This window comes from Cavia porcellus, unplaced genomic scaffold, assembly GCF_034190915.1.
Source record: "Cavia porcellus strain 051 isolate PalLab524CR breed Dunkin Hartley unplaced genomic scaffold, mCavPor4.1 scaffold_6, whole genome shotgun sequence".
Classification (NCBI taxonomy): Eukaryota; Metazoa; Chordata; class Mammalia; order Rodentia; family Caviidae; genus Cavia; species Cavia porcellus.
The window spans coordinates 73,997,769-74,016,244 of NW_026947489.1; the positions used below are offsets into that span (position 1 = coordinate 73,997,769).

The 18,476-nt window shown below is 55.4% G+C and overlaps 1 protein-coding gene across 8 annotated transcripts in view; it reads right to left on the reverse strand.

Annotated features, from left to right (window-relative positions):
* The window catches only part of LOC100729353 (SPNS lysolipid transporter 2, sphingosine-1-phosphate), a 90,249-nt gene that overhangs the window by 15,880 nt on the left and 55,893 nt on the right, over window positions 1-18,476 (reverse strand). For all 8 annotated transcript variants that reach the window (XR_010048198.1, XR_010048197.1, XM_063251006.1 and 5 more), the window contains one exon: window positions 5,152-5,217. Coding sequence is in view for 6 of the 8 variants with exons in the window: in XM_063251006.1 (XP_063107076.1) it covers window positions 5,152-5,217 (66 nt within the window). In the remaining 2 variants the exon portion in view is untranslated. The remainder of the gene's footprint in view (window positions 1-5,151; window positions 5,218-18,476) is intronic.

Below are 18,476 nucleotides of genomic sequence, written 5' to 3' on the forward strand. Positions count from 1 at the left end.
GGCTGGGGTGTGGGGAAGCCCTCGCTCAGCTCACGTGTGCTGAGCCCACAGGTCTAGGACAATGGAGCTGTGGGGCAAGGAGCCAGGATGGGGACATGGAGAGGAGGGGCCACAGACAAAGTGGGCAGGGTTGGAACAGCCCAACCGTGGCAGTGGAACAAAGGCACCAAGCCTCACTCCCTCCCCCCTGTGGGGCAGGCTCAAGGTCATCAGAAGGACAGGAGATGGATGACAAGCCTGAGGTGTTGTCTAACCCTTGTGGTGGTCCCAGAGTTCAGGTGCTGGCAGCAGCCAGAAGCCCCAGGCAACCCCACCAGGGACTCTGTGTCCCGATTGGGCAGCCCAGTGCCTCCAGCCTGCCACCCTCAGCACACAGGGCCTGTCTGACCCTGGTCCTGGAGCAGGAAGGACAGGTCAGCGCAAGGGAAGCCCTAGGCTCCACGCTGCACCTTGGAGCTTGCATTCTGCCCCTGCCTCGGGGTTGGGCTGGGCTGAAGCAGGACTGTGTTTATGAAGTCCAGGCTCCAACTGACCTGTTATTTAGGGAAGACTCGCCATTGTCCACTCCTATAGACAGGGAGGATGTTCGGGCAGGTATGGGGCAGGCAGGGCCTGGCTCTGCCATCCAGGGGACAGTGCAGCCAGCCCTGCTGATGGGAAGGACCAGGACCGAGGGCCCTGTCAATGCCCAGAAGCCCACCATGCTCAGGTAGCGTGGGGATCACTTTCCTGGACACCCTGCTCAGCTGTAGCCCTGCAAAGGCTCCTCCAGTTCAGGATGAGTAAGGTTCTCGGGCCTCCTTCTGAGCAGGCACCTGGGAGGACGGTCACAGGAAACCTAAGTCTGCCCGAAGTAAGGGTGTCACCAACCTGGCCAAGGGGAGAGGGAAGGCTGAAGGACAGCCCAGCACAGAGCCGCTGTCTGGTTTCAGTCTGAGCTGGCTCTTCCTCCATCCCCACTCTGCCCTACTCCCCCACTCCAATCCTGGCACTTCCTGGTGCCAAGCCCCAGCCCTGAGCAGCCTCCAGCCTCCAGCACTGGACTACAGAGAGGACATCATGGCACATGCATCTTGCATGCACTGGCCCTGCTCTAAAACTTTCTCTGGCAGGGTCTGGGGATTTAGCTCAGTGGCGTAAGTGCCTGCCTTGCAAGCAGGCAGTCGTGAGTTCGATCCGGTAAAAACAAAAAAGACAAAAAAAAAAAAAAAAAAAAAACAACCCTTCTCTGGCTCCCGCTGCCCTAAGACCTTAACTCCACCTCCAGTCAGCCCTGCCCTGGTCCTGGCTCCTGGTTAGTTTACTTGAGGGCCCTCAGATCTGCCTGCGAATTTGCTTATTTTCTGTTCAGCTGGATCTACTTATTTTATTTTTTATTTTCCTAGTTCCATTTTTCACTGCCAGAATTTTTGAGTTGAGGTCTTTTTTACATCTCCCTGTTCTCCTCCCCCCCCCCCCCCATGCACCATTCTTATCCTTTGAGCTTGGCAAGTTAAGCATTCTGATGTTGAAGTCCCTTAGCACAAGTCTCTATGGGGCTGAGGCGGAAGGAAGCTCCGCAGTAGAGCGGAGTCCTCGGTCCACGGCTCTTCAGCCCATGCTGGGAACCAGCAGATGCATTTTACAAAGATACATTTTCTATGTGTTCTGTTAATTCTGAATTTGTGTTTGTCTCCAGAGAAAACTGTCCCTGGCATCCATGCGGGCTCTGGCTCATGCAACTTCCCACGGAGCATTTTGGGGTTCCCTTCTGCTGGGATGCCATGGAATGCCCTGTCTCTGCAAGGAAAGGAGTGGAGGCCTGGCCTGTGAGGAGGAGCAGGGTCCAGGGCTGAGTTCTCTGCGTAAGCCAGGTTCACAAAGGAGCCACCAGCCACACAACAAAGCACCACAAACCCACCGCCAGCCTGGGCATCACCTGGGACTAGAGAGCGTGCCTGGACTCTAGGGGGAGTTTCTTTTTTTTTACCGGTACCAGGGATCGAACTCATGACCACAGGCTTGCAAGGCAGGTGCTTATGCCGCTGAGCTAAATCCCCAGCCCTCTGGGGGGAGTTTCAATCTGGGACCCCGCCAGGTTCTGCCCAGTCCTCAGAGTGCAGGGGCGCTCAGCCTGGAACTTGGGCCAGGCTGGAGAGACTCTGATGAGGCAGGTAATAAACACATGGGAGTACCTCTCTCTACTTTTATGAATGTTTGAAACTTTCCGTGAAAAAGTGCTAATATTAAGGACACTGAACAGGTTTCTGAGACAGATTTCACCCCTGAATCCTCGGCATCATCCGGCCTTGATTCCCACTCTCACTCCAGTTTCTGAGGACTGCACTCTGCTTCTGGCACCTGGGAATTTCCCTGCTGCTGTAGCTTTCGAGCTCTGCTGTGTAATTTAAACATGTTTGCCTCACATATTTTTCTAACTTGGAGAGGGGGAAATGTTTCCTCATAACTAGTGAATCTGACATACTGACCAGAAGCCCTTTTCTCCTGAACGAATTCTAACTTGTTCTTCAAAACTCCATTCAACTCTCCCCTCTTCGGGGAAGGCTTCACCTACCTCAGGCCATCGTTGGATGCACACCCTATGCCCTCCACCTGCCAGCCTCCCACCCTCATCCCCACTCAGTGCCTGAGTGCTGACCAGATGGTCCATTTTCTGTTCCGATAGATGGAGGTGTTGTATCTGATGACGGGCTGAGCCTAGCACAGGGGCTGCAGTGCGCCAGGCTCAGTGGCCACCCACCCTTTCGACATGGGCTGTGCAGGTTCCAAATGTGGCCAAACCCATGAGCTGTGGCTTTGCTGTGAGCTGTCACAGGCTGAGCTGTGGCTCCTTCGGGCAAGCCAGGTAGGTGCTGAAGTGTGCCTTTCCCATGCCAATTATGCTCTGGTCCCAAGGCAGGCCCAAGTCTGGCCCTCAGGTGCTCCCCATCCTGTCGCCTGGCCCCACAGCCCCTGGTGCCCACAAATAAGCAGGAAGCCTGCTCTCACCTTGGCCCTTTGATCTGGGCAAGCACCAACACCCGGCTGGCGCCCTCCACCCAGATCCGACCTTATCACGGCTGGGGAAGAGACGGGGGCCTGGGGGCCTGGCCAATTAGGTGACTTGCCTCGTTGCCCACTGAGTCACATCCTGGTCTAGCTGGACTGGCTTCTCAGCTGAGATGACTGAAGGGGTCAGGACACTGGGAGAGATGCCCCAGCCGTGCCAGAGGTGGGTGGTAGGGTAAAGATCATGGGCTCAAAGGACTCATGAGACTGCAAATTCTGGGGATTCTCACCATGTCCCAGAAACATCCCCCAGGGACATAGAGATACCAAACATGCAACCCCCACCTGCCCCCCAGCAGAGGCCCCTTCTGGGTTCCTATCTCAAGCTGATCCTCTTTCACTGTGAGGCCTTAAGCAAGATGCTTGCCTCTCTGAACCTCTCTCTCCCATCTGACCAGTGGAGCCAGCAAAGGAGCCTGTAGTGTCCCTGAGAGAGGAGCCTGGGATGTCCGTGGGTGAATTTCCCACTCCTAGCCAGCTCACCTGGGATAAGTATGGACTCTGACTCCTTTCTCTCTCAAGCTGAGAAGTCATCCTGGAACACAACTGCAGAAGGGACAGGAGTACTGACCCTCGCACCTGCCTGAGGATCAGTGGCCCATGCTTTCCATGTGTGTGGCCCTGACTATGTGCTGGGAGGGTTGGATGGAGGAGGCTTAGGGTACAGCCCCCCTCTAGATCAAACGGCAAGGCCTGGGCCAGAGGGAATGAGACTTAGGCCAGGCCAGCTCTCCAGTGATTCAGGGGCCCTACAGGGTGGGAGGTGGGCAGCTCTGCCCTCACCAGCTTGGCAACCTGCTGCCTCCCACACTCCCATCTGGCCAGGACCCCACCTTCCCAGTATGCACTGATCACTGGTGATGCAGGCAGGCTGACTTACTCTAGCCCAGCCAGGGAGGCCCAGGAAGAGGCGGAGGAGGGGTTTAGGCTCATGGACTGGGCAGTGGTGATATTGACAGCGCAAGACCGGCAACCCAGGGGACACTGGACCGTACATCCTTGCCCTACCCTTGTAAGTCTCACTCATCTGGACTGAGCCCTCGAGCTGTCACGTCCTCAGTCTCTGAGCCAAAAAGACCCCACCAGGGATCTAAAGACAAGTGGCCAGAGGAGTGGCTCTGGCATTCTCAGAGCTCAAGAAGGCTTGTGCATATCGGAATGCCACCTGAACAGGTCAAGCAAGTTCTTGGACCCAGCGGCTCCTCCACCCCGCCCTCCCAGGACAGCTGGGGAAGGGAAAGGGGTCCACAGTCTGTAATGAAGACCACGGCTTTTCTCCCATGCAGTGAACTGGGCCTCATAGCCAGAGGAACTCCAGGGCCAAAAGCCCAGGGACAGGCAGCACCAGGCTGGAGTCCAGCAGCAAGGCTGGAGCCAAGTCAAGACCAGACTTCCTGCCCCGGCCCTGGGGGATGGCACTGGCTGGAGGCTCCACCCCGACCTGAGAGTCCGTGCCAAGGGCAGCCAGCTTGGCAACAGCCAGCGCCAAGGCCAGGGAGGCACAAGCACCAGGCTCTGAGGCCGTAGAGTGGTGGGGCAGGGACAAGGGGTCATGGCTTCTCTCCAGAGAGAGGTTGACAAGCTGGGCCACCTGCTCCACGGCCTCCCACATGGCCCCTGCTCAGTGCACAGCAGCCCAGTGAGACTTGGGGCTGGGATCCAGGGAAAAGGGGGTCTGAGTCCCAGGCCCTCACTTTGTCATCTGAGAGTGATTCCTAGGACCGGTAGCCATGAGAGGAGTGAAGGGTGGGGCGTAAGGGGAGCACGGTCTCTGAGGCTCTGTGGGCACCACCCAACTTACTGATGGAAGGAGCTCCCTTCACCAAGTTCAAGGAGGAATGCACATCATTGGGTGCCCATGAGGTCCCAGGGCCCAAAGCAGGGTGTCTTCAGTGGGTGGGGCCCTTTGCTGTCTCCCATAGCCCATTTTAGGGCAGCTGGCATATGTTTTGTGAAGGCTCAGGAAAGTCTCATTTGGGGGCATGGTGCAAAGCCCTGGTTCATTCCAGGAGCGAGGACTGGGGAGAGAGACATAGGGGGAAAGACAGGAGGACTGAGGAACCAGCACCCAAGCAAGCGGCCGAGAGGAGAGGTGACCCTCACCTGACTGCAGCAAGCCCGCTCCTCGGTCCTTGACCCCAAAGTGCTGCTGGATGTCCAGAAGGACGCCTGCAGGGGAGACACAGAGTGCTTACTGGTGATGGCTGGCATCTCAGTGCCCATCGCTCCACTCCCCCCAGTCTGTGCCCAGTCACAGCCCAGTCCTTCCCACCTTGTAGAGCCCAGTCCTTCCCACCTGCTGTGCTGTAACCCCTGCCCTACCCAGGGGGCCAGCCCACTTTATAAAGGCTGAGCTTCTCTCCTACCCGCACTGGGGCAGGGACAGCATCCCACCCCTCAGCCACTGCAGTGGCCTGAGGAACTGAGATGGACAGGGCTTCCTGTGCTTATTTTGGGGGCAGCAGTCCATCTTCCCATCATGTCACTGTGTGGCCCAACACTGGATCACATCCTGGGTCAGAAGCAATGGGGACAACCCTGCCCTCAGAGGCCACAAAGCCTCCAGCCTAGAGAGCCATGGGCAGCCACTAAAAGCTACAGGGTGGCCCTTGGGCTGGGGAGACAGTGGGAACAACCCATAGCAACACTCACAAGGCTCCCTGCACCTGTGCACAAGCACACACCTGCACACACACACATATACACACACACAAACTCGCTCTAGCTTACAACCAGCACTGCCAGTCTGCAGAATTAGGAGCCGGGGTAGACAGAAAAGCAGGCGGGCTCCAGGGCTCCTTTTCTTAGGCAAGGGGAGTTCCTGTCCCCAGACCTGGCTGCTTCTGCTCTCCCCTGGAGCCTGCCCGGCAAGGGGGCAACTGGAATACCTAGACCACCCCAGCTACCAACAGACAGAGCCGGGGCTATCTGGGAGCCCAGCAGGGTCCTGGACCCCTTCCACCTCCTGTAACCAGGCCCCTGAGTCCGTGCACACCACAGCCCCCAGAGGCCCCAGTTTGGCTTATCTCTGAGAACAGCAGGACAGGCCACGGCCCCCTCCCTTACAACTGCACTGGGAAGCGGCAAGGGAAGAAGGAGGGAGAAACACGGCAGGCGGCCGCTGGGGGACTCCCAGTGCTCCTCGTGATGATGAGGACAACAGCAGCATTGCTAGGTGTCAAATTTCTTGTTTAATGCCACCCAGCTCAATGAGGCTGCTGTATCCCGCTCAACAGGCGAGGAAACTGAGGTGTAGAAAGTTAAGCCACGGGCAGAGTCACACAAGAGGGAAAGGGAAGAAAGCAGGTTTCCGAGCATTGTCTGAGAGTCTGGTCAGGTGGTTGGGGGAGCCCCCGAGGTATGGTGAGATGGAATATCACTGTCCCTCTCCAAACCCAATGAGGCTGGGGTGCTGAGCAGTTTCCTGGGCTGCAGGGTGCGCATCAGCTAGTGCCCTAATGGCCTAAGGTCCCAAGGACACCAGCGTTCTCCCTGTGAATGCCCAGTGTGTCGCCCTGATTACCATAGCAGAGGCTGGGGGAGCATCTTAATCACTAAGGCTGATGGGGCAATGGTCTTGGCCTCTGATGTGGAAGCCAGAGCCCAGTCCTGGGCTTGAGGATGGCAGGGCCACCAAGTGGGACCCCCCAGTTTCCCCAACCCAGCCTCAGGAGTCCAGAGGCCCACTGGGACCTGTGGGCAGCTGTCTACACTCATCTCCTAGCCACAAAGCCCCTTGCCTCTCCTGAGCCAGGGCCTCAGATGCCCACATCTTCTTTCCTAGTAACTGTCGCTGTGGCTCCCCAGCGCCCAAGCCCTTCACCGGCCATAGGCTGTAGGTCGAGCCCTGCCATCCCAGCACTCCAGCCTCAGTTCTCGGGTACCACCTCTCCACCACACACCCCGTCATCCCTACCACCACACACTTCCTTTCCTCTTCTGGCACCACCCTAGCTGCCACCCCTTCAAGGCTGGTTCAGATGCCTTCCTCTTCCAAGAAGCCTTCCGTGATTTCTCCCCTCCTGCCACCCTCAGCTGGTTAATGCTTTGCTCTCTCCATCTTTACTAATGTCAGCACTTGCCCCGAGGTCAGGTAAATCTAAAGGAGGAAACTGGGACACACAGCTGAACTCCCGGGACCGCTGGGACCCACTGTGACCCACTGTGGCCGGGAGCTAAGAGATACCAGCTACTGCTTCCAACCAAGCTGCAGGTACCAAAGCCGGGGACACAGCTCAGCAGCATCAGCGCCTGCCAGGCAAGTGCAAGGTCCTGGGTTCAATCCTTGGCACACACACACACACAAAAATAAAAGTTGTAGGTACCGTGAACCTTTACTGATGATCTGTCTGCCTGCTGTCTGCTGTCATTCTCTGTGTGTCTGTCTCTCTCTCTTTCTGTGTATGTCTCTCTTTTCCTTTGGTTTTTTGAGACTGGGTCTCACTTTGTAGTTCAGGCTGGTTTTGAACTCACTTTGTAGCCCAGGCCGTCCTCAAATTCACAGTCATCTTCCTACCTCAGCCTTCCTAGTGCTGGGATTAAAGGCCTGTGCCACCACACTTGGCTAGATGGATGGCATTTATGTCCTTGCTAAATGCATTAGTATTTGTGATTTTGCATATGAAGGAATCAAGGGGCAGGCCATGGTTGGCACACACCTGTAATCCCAGCACTTGGGAGACTGAGGCAGGAGCATCTCTGTGAGTTCAAGTCAAGCCTGAGCTACATAGTGAGTTTAAGGCCAGCCTGAATTACAGAGTGAGACCTTGTCTCAAAAAAGAAGAAGAAGGTGGAGGGAAGGAATCAAGGCCCTAATAAAGGTGTGTCCAATTCTGCACTCCCAGGCTGTATAGACCCTGGACAGCTAGTAATTTGGCCCCATAAAATAATAATCTTTATCACCGTGATATGATTTTTAACGATTTTCATGACTCATTTGCATTGTGCTCAAGCAAGGGCTGCACAGGTGACAGGGGGCAGTTGTGCAGGGAGGGCAAAGTGCTAACCCCACCTCCCACCTGCCTCAATCAAAACCCTCAGGTGTCAGATGCTCCAGGGCTCTTGCAACACCTGTGATGACAAGATGCACTGTGACAGACAAGTTTCCTCATTAATTATTAATGTGGGCTTCTTGTGTTATTTCATAAAATAATAAGTAAAATATGAAGAAGGAACTTTTGCTACTTCTATACAGTATATTTTATATATATATATATATATATATATTTTTTTTTTTTTTTTTTTTTTGTCTTTTTGAGACAGGGTCTCACCATGCAGTTTGGGCAGGACTTGAGCTCATTTTGTAGCCCAGGCTGGTCCCAAACTTGCAACAATCTTCCTGCCTCAGCCTCCCAAGAGCTGGGATTACAAGCATGAGCCACCATGCCTGGCTTATATTATGTATTTCATAGGGAACCTGAGGCAATTCCTCACTACTTGGTGTGGCTCACACAAGACAAAAGGTTGCATTCATATTCAGCACTTAGGAGGCTGAGACAGGAGGACTGCCTCCTGTTCCAGGCCAGCCTGAGCTCCTAGTGAGTTCAAGGCCAACCCTGAACTACGTAGCAAGACCCTATCTCAAAAAACAAAAAAGACAATGCAGTTTGTCACACAGACATTAAGGTGTTTTGATTTGTTTTGTTTTGTTTTTTTAGGCAGGATCTCGCCATGGAGTTCAGACTAGCCTCAAATTCATGGCAATCCTCCTGCCTCAGCCTTCTGAGTTCTGGGAATAGTGTGTGCCACTACACCTGACTAGCACATTAGGTTTTGGGGGTGAGAATGGAAACCAGGTCTGAGAACACACTGAGGAAAAATCCAAACTCCGTTTTACCCACTATACTCTTTTTTGTTTGTTTGTTTGTTTTTTTTTGTTTTTTTCGTTTTTATCGGTACCAGGGATTGAACTCACGACTGCCTGCTTGCAAGGCAGGTGCTTATGCCGCTGAGCTAAATCCCCAGCCCCTACCCACTATACTCTTATAACACAGACACCCCTGTGGACAAATTGGGGTAGGAGGGACCCCCACACAACAAACAGCAATGGGTTCTGGAGAAGACATCACCTGGGCATCCTCCAACCCAGCTTGGCCCCACACCATCTACCTAGGACAGCATCAGGTCCTGAAAGTGGACTCAGCCCCCAGCCTGCTCCCACCGCTGCGGACACCCACACAAGCCCAGGGGTGTCTGACATGTGCTCCTCACCACCTAGGACTACATCAGACCCCCACCACCACCCTTCCGTGGCTTTGCTTAGTTTGCAGCTCACAGGACTCAAACACAGCGACCTCCACCTGTTTATCCCAAAGAGGTTCCCCAGTTCAGGGATGAGGACCACCCTCCTGGAGTCTCCAAGTGGTCCATTGCCCTGGAGCTCCCCAGACCTGTCATTTGGGGGTTTTATAGAGGCTTCCTTACATGTACACAATTGATTGAATCCTTGGCCCAGGGCAATCAGCTTAACCTTCAGCTCCTCTCCCGTCAGGGAGGCAGCAGACAGGACTGAATCCTGTGCAGGTTCCTGGTATGCAGCTCCCTGGCTGACGCCACCTGAGGCCTGCCGGCTCAGTAGCATACAAAAGATACTGATGGTTTTGAAGATTCAAGCATTTTAGGAGTTCAAGGCCAAAAAAGGGGAAGAAGATAGAACACATATTTCACAATATCCACATCAGGTCTGTGGCCCCAAAGCTTGCTTCCCCAAGACTTGCTCTGCCTCCCACACACACACACACAGCTAGCCCACAGGCACTCTCTGTGGGTGGGTGCACAGGCAGACAAGTGGTCACAAGCAGGCCAGCGGCCATTGCAGGTCCTCAGCAGAACTAGGCTGAGGAGGATCACAGATTCGGCCCTGAGTGGATGAAAGGAGGAGCCGAGCTGGAGGAAAGTGAAAACTCCCCAGGGCCCCAGGACGGGCCCCTGCCTGCAGCCCAAAGGGTGAGGACATTCGGTCACCACAGCAGGGGTGATGGGTATCAAAATGACCATCACAGGGATGTCCCACATCATAGCCAGGCAGCACTCCTGCCTCTTCCTTGTGGCACATGGCAGTCTTCCCACTGGTCACCTTCCCACTCAGTGATCTGAAGGCCAAGCTTTGCCTCTGCCTCCAGGAACCGACACCCCGCCACCACCACAGAGAACTGCTTAGAAGGAGGAGAAACATTTCTCACAGCCAGGTAGATATCCAAGGTCCCCAGAACTCCTGGGCAGGCTAGAGCCAGGACACAGCAAGCTTTGGGTTCTCTCCACCACCTGCCCACGGCCATCTAGAGCACAGCCTTGGGCCCACCGCCATGTTCAAGCAGAGGCCAGGGAGCAAGGCCCTCTCAGGCCTTCTCTGGGTTCCCTTTCAAGCCTTGTTCTCCCTCTTCCAGGCCTGGAAGGAGCCATGGCTGCAGCAGGGCAAGATCCCCCTGGCCATGGGCACGGGACGCGTGTGTCACAGCAGCTCGGCCAGTCGTCTCACATTTTCCTCTGGACTCCAGCCTGGTTTGGGCCCTCCCTGCATTACCACAGCCTTATTTTTAGCCTGTTTCCTGGAGGCTGAGGTTTGGTGGGTCACAGGACGGGCCTCCCGCCCAGGAATAGCTTCCCACAGCTCAGGCCAAGCCAGGTCTCAGCCCACCAGCCCAGGGCTCCCAAGTCAGGGCAGCCTCCCTCTGCAGCACACGGCAAGCCCCCCCACTCCGGAGCCCCTCCGTATCCACATCAGAAAGGCTCTGGACGCAGGAGCTTCCTCCAAAGACACATTCTGGAGCAACAGGACTCCTGAGTTTTCTCACACATACACACACACACCAGGTGCCGGGGGCCGCTCCCGTCCAGCCTAGCAAACATCGTGCACTGGTTCCCCCTGGCTTGGCCGGCCTGGGCTTCCGGCCTCTCCTGGCTCCTGGCACCCATGCAGTAGCCCACACTTGTGCTCACAGCTGCTCGTCCCAGCTGTGAGGACGGCATGACCTGTCTCTCGGCCGGCCCTCCTTCCCACACCTTCTTCCCAGTGGAAACACTTGCAAGAGTTCCCTGCCCCAGCCTCTGGGTCTTCACCTGCCTCATCCCTCGGCCAGCAGCGGTGTATCCCTCAGACCCATTCACCCTCCATTCCTCAGCGTCCCAGACCTCCAGTCCTGCCTCCCACTGGTCCCCCTGCCCCAAGCAGCAGCACTGCCACCCTCAGCCTGGGCGCCCGGGTCAGGTGCGCACCCCTCCTGCCTCCCTCAGCTCCAGGAACAGGCTCCAGACAATCTCTCTTTGCCACCTGCCGCTTCCCTGGCTGCCTCACTGCCCCTGCCTCTGCTGGCTCATCTGCATCCTTCCTGTCCCCATCTATGGAATCCTCAGGAATCTCCAAGTAGGGCTCAGGTCCTGGGCTGGGGCCCTAGAACCTCAGGGCAGTTTCTGGTCTCTGGGAGCTAATGCTATGGTGCAGTGGCTGTCATCTCAGGCTGTGCTTCGAAATCAGCCATGACTTCCTCAAGATCCACTGGCCCATGCGTCTGTTTCAGTAATACCACTACGACTACTACTAACAACAACATACACAGCAATGCAGATAGAGTGCTTAGCACGTGCCAGGCTGCTTTGAGGACATCAGATCACCAAGTGCAGCTGCCAGTGGCACTTAGTGTGGCGTCCCACTGCTGCCCAATAGGCCCCAGACTTCTAGTACTTGGGGCCCCCATGATCTGGTCTAATCCAGCCACAGCTCTCCCTACCCCTGACACTCAGAGAAAGAGAGAGTGAGAAAGAGAGGGAGAGAGGCCCTGCACGCCAGGCTAAGGGGAATACCACTAACTGTGACCCTGGATCTCCCTGGACCTCCATTTCTTTCTGAGAACATGGAGACAAGAAAGATTGATGGCCAGGCATGGTGGCGCACACCTGTAACCCTAGCACACAGCAGGATCACCACAACTCAAGGCCAGCCTGGGCTACAAAGTGAGTTCAAGGCCAGCCTGAACTGTATAGCAAAACCCTGTCTCAAAAAGACGAGAAAAATATTAGATAGCCTCCTGTCCCCCTCCCAGAACTGTGGAATCACCCTCTCTAAACTTGAGACCAAAGAACCTATAAATGCTCTGCGCTGCTCTGCTCAGGTGATCAGAAACCACTGACCTGGCCAATGTGAGCCGCCTGTGACTTGCCCCTGTGTCTCCAACCTCTGCCTACTGCTATGTCCCCTTCCTGGCATGTCCAAGTCTACCTGCCAGGATCTGCCTCCTCTTCTAGGGCCCAGGTCCAAGGTCAGGTCCCAGGGGCTGGGGGTTTAGCTCAGTGGCATAAGCACCTGCCTTGCAAGCAGGCGGTCATGAGTTCTATCCCTGGTACCGATAAAAATGAAAAAGAAAAAAGAAAAAAAAAAACTAAGGTCAGGTCCCCTACAACACCCCTCTATCCTTGAAGAATCTCAGATCTGGGGTCCCTGTAATGTCAAGAGACCCCACATTAGGATACCCTTGGCCCTGACTGAGCCAGATGCTCGTAGAACACACCCTCATTCCTATGGGTCCCTGAGCAGCCCCAGAGAAGTGGAGTCCGGACACAAGACCCATGATGGCCAATTCCCTCCTCCAGCCGCATCTAACCTGGCATCACAGAATCCTCAGAAAGAACAGGATCGAAGAGGAAGGCCACACTAACCTCGGCAGCCTCAGCTAAAGCAGCCTTGGGTGTGAAGTCCAGACAGTGTGCAGTCAGAGCAGCCACCTGGTGTCCAGGCCTGCTGCCCTCCAGCACGTTACTGTCACCCCACTTTACCCTGGCAGAGCCTCTCTCAGAGGGGCAGATAGCTTAGCTGAATTCTCAAGAGCATGGGCTCTAGGACCAGACCATATGGGTTTAAATTCTGGCTTTTCCATCTTCTCTGCTGTGTGACCTTAGGCAAACTACTTATCCTCTCTGACCCACTTTCTTCCTCAGTAATATGGCTTAATTTCAAGACCTGCTTCACGTGGTTGCTTTGAGGTTTAAGTAGGTCAGTCCATGCAAAGTGGTCAGCCAGTGTCTGGTGTGTACTAGGCGCTCAATAACTGTCATCAGAGGGCCGTGGCAGGAACCAGGGGGAACTCAGACAAGAAAGAATTCTCCCCTCAGTTTTCCTTTCTCCAAAATGGGGGCAGACACTCAAAAATACGGAGCCTACGGAACTAAGGGGCTGGGCCTTGTGCCTTCCTTCCAGTCCCTCTCAGAGGGACTCCAGTCCTTCTGCAGAGGCCCCAGCGCTGGCTCACTCTGAGTCTCACCCCTGCTCCAGCACTCAGCCACAGCTCCCACCCCGGTAATTACAGAGGCCCGAGAGGCCGGCTCTGCTGACCTGGCTTAGGATAGTGAAGGCCGGAAACCACGGCCTGGCCCTGCTAGCACCCCACAGCCCAGGGACCCAGGCTTCCAAGCCTACACTGCTGTACCTGCCTGAGTCCACAGCGCAAGGCAGGGCCACATCCTGCAGGGACACACTGAGTGACAGCACCTGCCCTTCCGCCAAGTCATGGTCATAGGTGACCGTGGATCCCAACACAGCCTGGCGGGGTCACCTGTGAACTCATCTGGGTTTGCCCTACATGTGCTGACCGCTGCCCACACCACTACACATATCTGGGTGATGAGTGCCAGAGGAGCCTGTGGGTCATCTCTGTGAGAACAAGACAATAGACCAGATCTTCAGAAACACCCTTCTCCACCCCAGAGCCCTGTCTGCAGACCCCATCATCCCTAGAGACACCACCCCAGAGCCCAAAGAGCCCCTCCTCCCAGCACTGCCGTGTGCCCAGAATGGGCGGGGCGGCAGTCAGGCCTCTGGGCTGTGGTTCCAGCCTATCATTTGGGGCCAACTTTCCTGGAACCAGACTCAGCCTTAGCAATTTGGGGGCTTTGCATAGGCGCTGCTTTCCAGCTCAGCCTCCCTGGCCCTGGCTGGGCCCAGGCACTCTGCTAGACCTCAGGGGCCAGGGACAAAATGGTCACAGTCTTATCATGGTCTCAGGGGTGTGACTGGTGGAGCCATAGACACAGGATAACACAAGAGCACAGGAGCAGAGGGGTGGGGAAGAAGTGAGAGACCTCAGAATGGTGAAGCTCACGTCCACAAGTCCACACAGCCTGGACTTACTGCTGCAGGACTCCTGCTCCCACTGAGAGCAGGACTCAGACTGGGAGGTGCTGGTACAGAGACTGAAGAATCAGGCAGGAGTTGGCCTGTGCCCTAAGCCTGGTGTGTTTCCCATCATCATGCTGCCCAGCACCTTCCCAGAAATGGGCTCCAGCCAGTGGCCCCTGGACACCCACACTAGCTATCTTCACGTGAGTGCTTGAAACAGTCACTGGCCAAGGAAGCCACCTCTGCCGGACACAGCCTCTCACAGCTTACAGAGGCTCCTTGCCTCCCAGAATCCCATTCAGCAATCTGAGCTTGACAGTGAAGGAAGCACAGAGACACCACAGGGCTAGGGCTGGGCCACAGGGGACCCAAGCGAGATCTCCAGTTAGGCAGAGGACTGGAGGAAGGTAGGAGATCAGAACCCAGTCCCCAGTCTCCAATCTCTGACTTGCAGATTACCCTCGAGTATGTCTTGTTTTCATGTAAATGGCTCTGCCCTCAGCCACGTCTCCAGGACCATTCACCCGCCTCCCAGCCACCTAGAGATGACCAGACCAAGAAAAGAGCATTTGCTTTCATGAGGCCTCGCTTTGTGACCTGGGGCCAGCTCTGTGCCTGAGGAGACAGGACAAAGCCATCACCGTGCCCTCCTGAATGTACAGAAGCACTCTGCCCGTCTTGGGGGTGGGGCGGCCCCATTGTCAAGGCCAGGACTGGGCAGACAGGGACTTCCTCTTGTTTCCTTCCTGGAGAGGAGAAGCCCTGAGGCTCATTGTGCACCCTGGGCAAAACAAAAGAGCAGCACCTGCCACCAGCAGAGAGGCCTGGCCTCAGTGAGGAGGGCTGGTCCTTCATGTGTCCAAACCAGCAGTGTCCTTTCACCCAAAAGGACATGCTTTAGAGTCACAAGGATGGGTCAACCCAATTTGGCTTCTCAAGGTTGTGCCAACTTCATTTGGAAGCTGGGCCCACAGACATTCAGACCCTCGAGCCTGGAGGCAGATGGTGACCCTACAGGGGCTATGGCAGAGACAGAAAATGGAGATGGAACCAAGAGTGAGGCAGTTTGGCGAGAGGACTGGGAAGACGTCCTGGAATGAGAGCACCATGCTGCCTAGCTCACCAGGGGAAACACAGGCTGGCATCTGCAGCTCCAGGATTCAGCCAGAGCTGGGAAAGGAGATTCGAGGACAGCTAAGGGCCAGCAGGCAGGAGCTCTTACAACCGCATAGTCCATGGCACCCTTGGAAGGAAGAACTTGATCACAGCAAAAAAGGACAAAATCATCTATTGTGGATTCAGAAATCAGAGAAGGTCAAGCTCGGCGTGAGCCACACAGATGCTGCCAACATCTGGCAAAGCGAGGTGTCTAAAAGACCCTGAGGGCCCAACAGGAAGCGCAGCCCCAGAAGGCTGGGGGTGAGGCTGGGGTGCTGTTTGCCTCCCTCTTCTTATCTCCCTTTTGTCCTCCAGATTACCAGCCCCCACAGCTAGGCCACTTCCTTTTATGGAGGTCAGGAAGGCACTGGGTGCTCCCCACCTCTGGGCAGTTCTGTGAGGGCGTCTCTGACCCACTTGGCTGCACCAATCACAGCTGGGATAGGCCTGGATCCCACACAGGTGAGTTTGCAGGCATTTCTTGTGACAAATTAACAGCACAGCCAAGCTGCTGGCCAAAGCAGCAGGAAGTTACCTTGAGGAAGAAGAGGATAAGCAGCTATAGTTAGTCACCAGGCCACTGGCACTGAGGACCTCGGGGCTCACTGGGTGTAGACACCATCTGCAAGGTGTTCGGGGTACCTCGCCCCAGACATCAGCACAGGTTTCCCCCCAGTGCACACGTGGCAGCCCCAGGACAAGGCCACTGTAGGCCAAGGACTGTAATTTACCCTTATCCAGAGAAAGTCACAGAGCCACTAAGACTGGGACCGCGCTCCCTACGAAAGACCATGCACCTCAGTTTCCCCATCTGTCAGCTCTGGGCAGACTCAACTGGAAGAATTAAAAATGAACTAAGACAGCGAGTGAGCCCTGATCCAGAACCCCTCCATCTGCACCCAGCCAGCTCCTGGGGTAGGGCCCCCAGCCCACAGGGCCCTGCGCTACTGGCTGGGTCCCTGAGCTCATCTCTCCTTCTGGGCTTCTGTTAGTGAGTGGTTGCCATGGAGACCAATCTCGGCTTCTTTGGCAGCAAAGGACTCCCCCAGGGCAAGGCTCTGCCTCTCTTTCCCAGCCTCACCCTGCCCAGCTCCAGGGACCCTGTATGTCACCAGCTGGATCAAAAGGAAAGAAAATAGGTCTCAGGAAGGGAACAGGTGCCCCAGAGAAGTCGGGGAAGGATCTCAGTCCTCAAATAGTCATTCACCAACCGTAATTAGGACCTAGGCCCGCTCCTTGCTGGGCCTGGTTCCAGGAACCAAATGCTTCCACCTACACCCTCAGCCCTGCTTCTACTTTACAGATGGCAGAATGGGTGCCCAGAGGCAGAGGAGGCTCTGCAGCAGCAGAAAGAGCTGGGAAAGAGGTGGGGGACTCAAGAACTCTACCTGAGGGGCTTCCTCTCTTCTCTGACCTGCAGCCATAGGTGGGCTCGGAATGCAGAGTCAGTAGCTGCTTGGCCAGCAAGGGCCAAGGAAGCCCTGTGCCCTAAGGGAGCTCAAGCTGCCAGGGCTAAACTGGACTGAACTTGGTCTGCCCAGGCGGGCTGCTAACCCATCCCACAGGTCTCCAAAGCTTCCAGGCTAGGAGCAGGGGGTGCCCCACCTCCACTGAGAAACCTGGGACCAGAGAGCTACTGCACTGGGGTGGGCTACATGACCTCGCTAAGTGCTTTTGTTTTCTAGGCATCAGTGCTCCTATATGCCCAAGAAGAGAAGGGTTTAGAGGCAGTTTCTGGGCTACCACTCTTTCACCGAACTGAAGCAAGGTTTGAGAGAAAGAATGGGAGCCTGACCCTCCTTACCTAGGGCCAAGGCCAGCTGCCCTCAGGGGGTTCTCATGGGAAGGAGGAAAGGTCATAATTAACTGGATCACTGGGTGGTGCTGGGAATGCCAGGGAAGAGGCAGAAGCTACTGGGGTTCCCAGGACAGAGACCAGTCCTGGTGCAGAAGAGAAGGGCTCCCAAAGGCAACTGCAGGAACCATCTGAAAGACAGTCTGAAAGGGACTGGCACAAGGGGGAGGAAACAGGAAGGGCACCCTGGCCTGGGGCACAGCTTGAGCCTCTGGTCAAAGGTGAAGCCAGCTGACATTTGCAGAGTCCTGAGCATATGGCCTTATCCCAGGTGCTTCTTTGGATCCACTCTCATTCATTCTGCACAGCCTGTGAGGTGGAGCAGGGGAAATTATCCCACAGAGGCTCGGGCAATGGCTGCAAGGTCACACAGCTGGCAAGCAGAGGAGCCTGGGTTCCAGCTCTGGTAGCAAAGACTCGAGACCTCTCCTGTCCAGTGACCCCTAGCTAAGGTAAACTGTGCACCAGGTTTCCAAGACAGTATGAAAAACAATGCAAAATATGCCAGGAATAAATTTTAGATGGATTTCATTTTGAAATATGGTGGATAGATTAGGTTAAATAAACCACATTAATTGCACACATTTCTTTTACTTTTTTTCCTTTTATTCTTTAAAATCTGACTGGACTACCAAAAAGTTTGGAATTAATATTCCAAATCTTGTATTATATTCCCTTTAGACTGGGCTGGTCTGTATCATGAAAAAAGAAAACCGTACAAGACAGATGTAAAGAAGAAGGGTGAGAACTCACACATCCTTTGATGAGGGTCACTGGGCCAGACAGTTCTCAGTGCTCAGGAGGGCACAAACATCAAAGGCGACTGAGCACTGGAGTGTCAGCCTCTCTATGTCAGTCCCAGCTGGGCCACCAGGCGACAGGTGGGCTTGGGCCCTGGCACAAGCTGTGTGCAGCCATAGACTTACTATGGAGAGACTTAAATACCCCTCAGAACTGCACTTGGGGGCAGGGGAGGGAAGTTCACCATAAGAGAGAGGGAGCCAGGCCTATCCGGAGAGGAAATCCGTGTGTGCTGTGTTGGGGGTGGAGAGGCGCAGGAGCTCCCACCCTGGGCCAGGGCAGGGAGGGATGCACAGTCCAGTCAGTGTTTGCGCAGGGCTTTCCAGGCCTTCCTCCCCACTGCTCCACACCCTCCCGCCACCACTCCTTACCTCTGCCCACATGACCAACTCACCAGCAATGTGCTATCTTGTTTCCCCATTCCAACAGTCTCCCCCTACCTCTGGTAGGGGGACCAGACCTCTCCATCCCACCCTCTCCTCAGTGCCCTGGGCGAAGTCAGTTCTC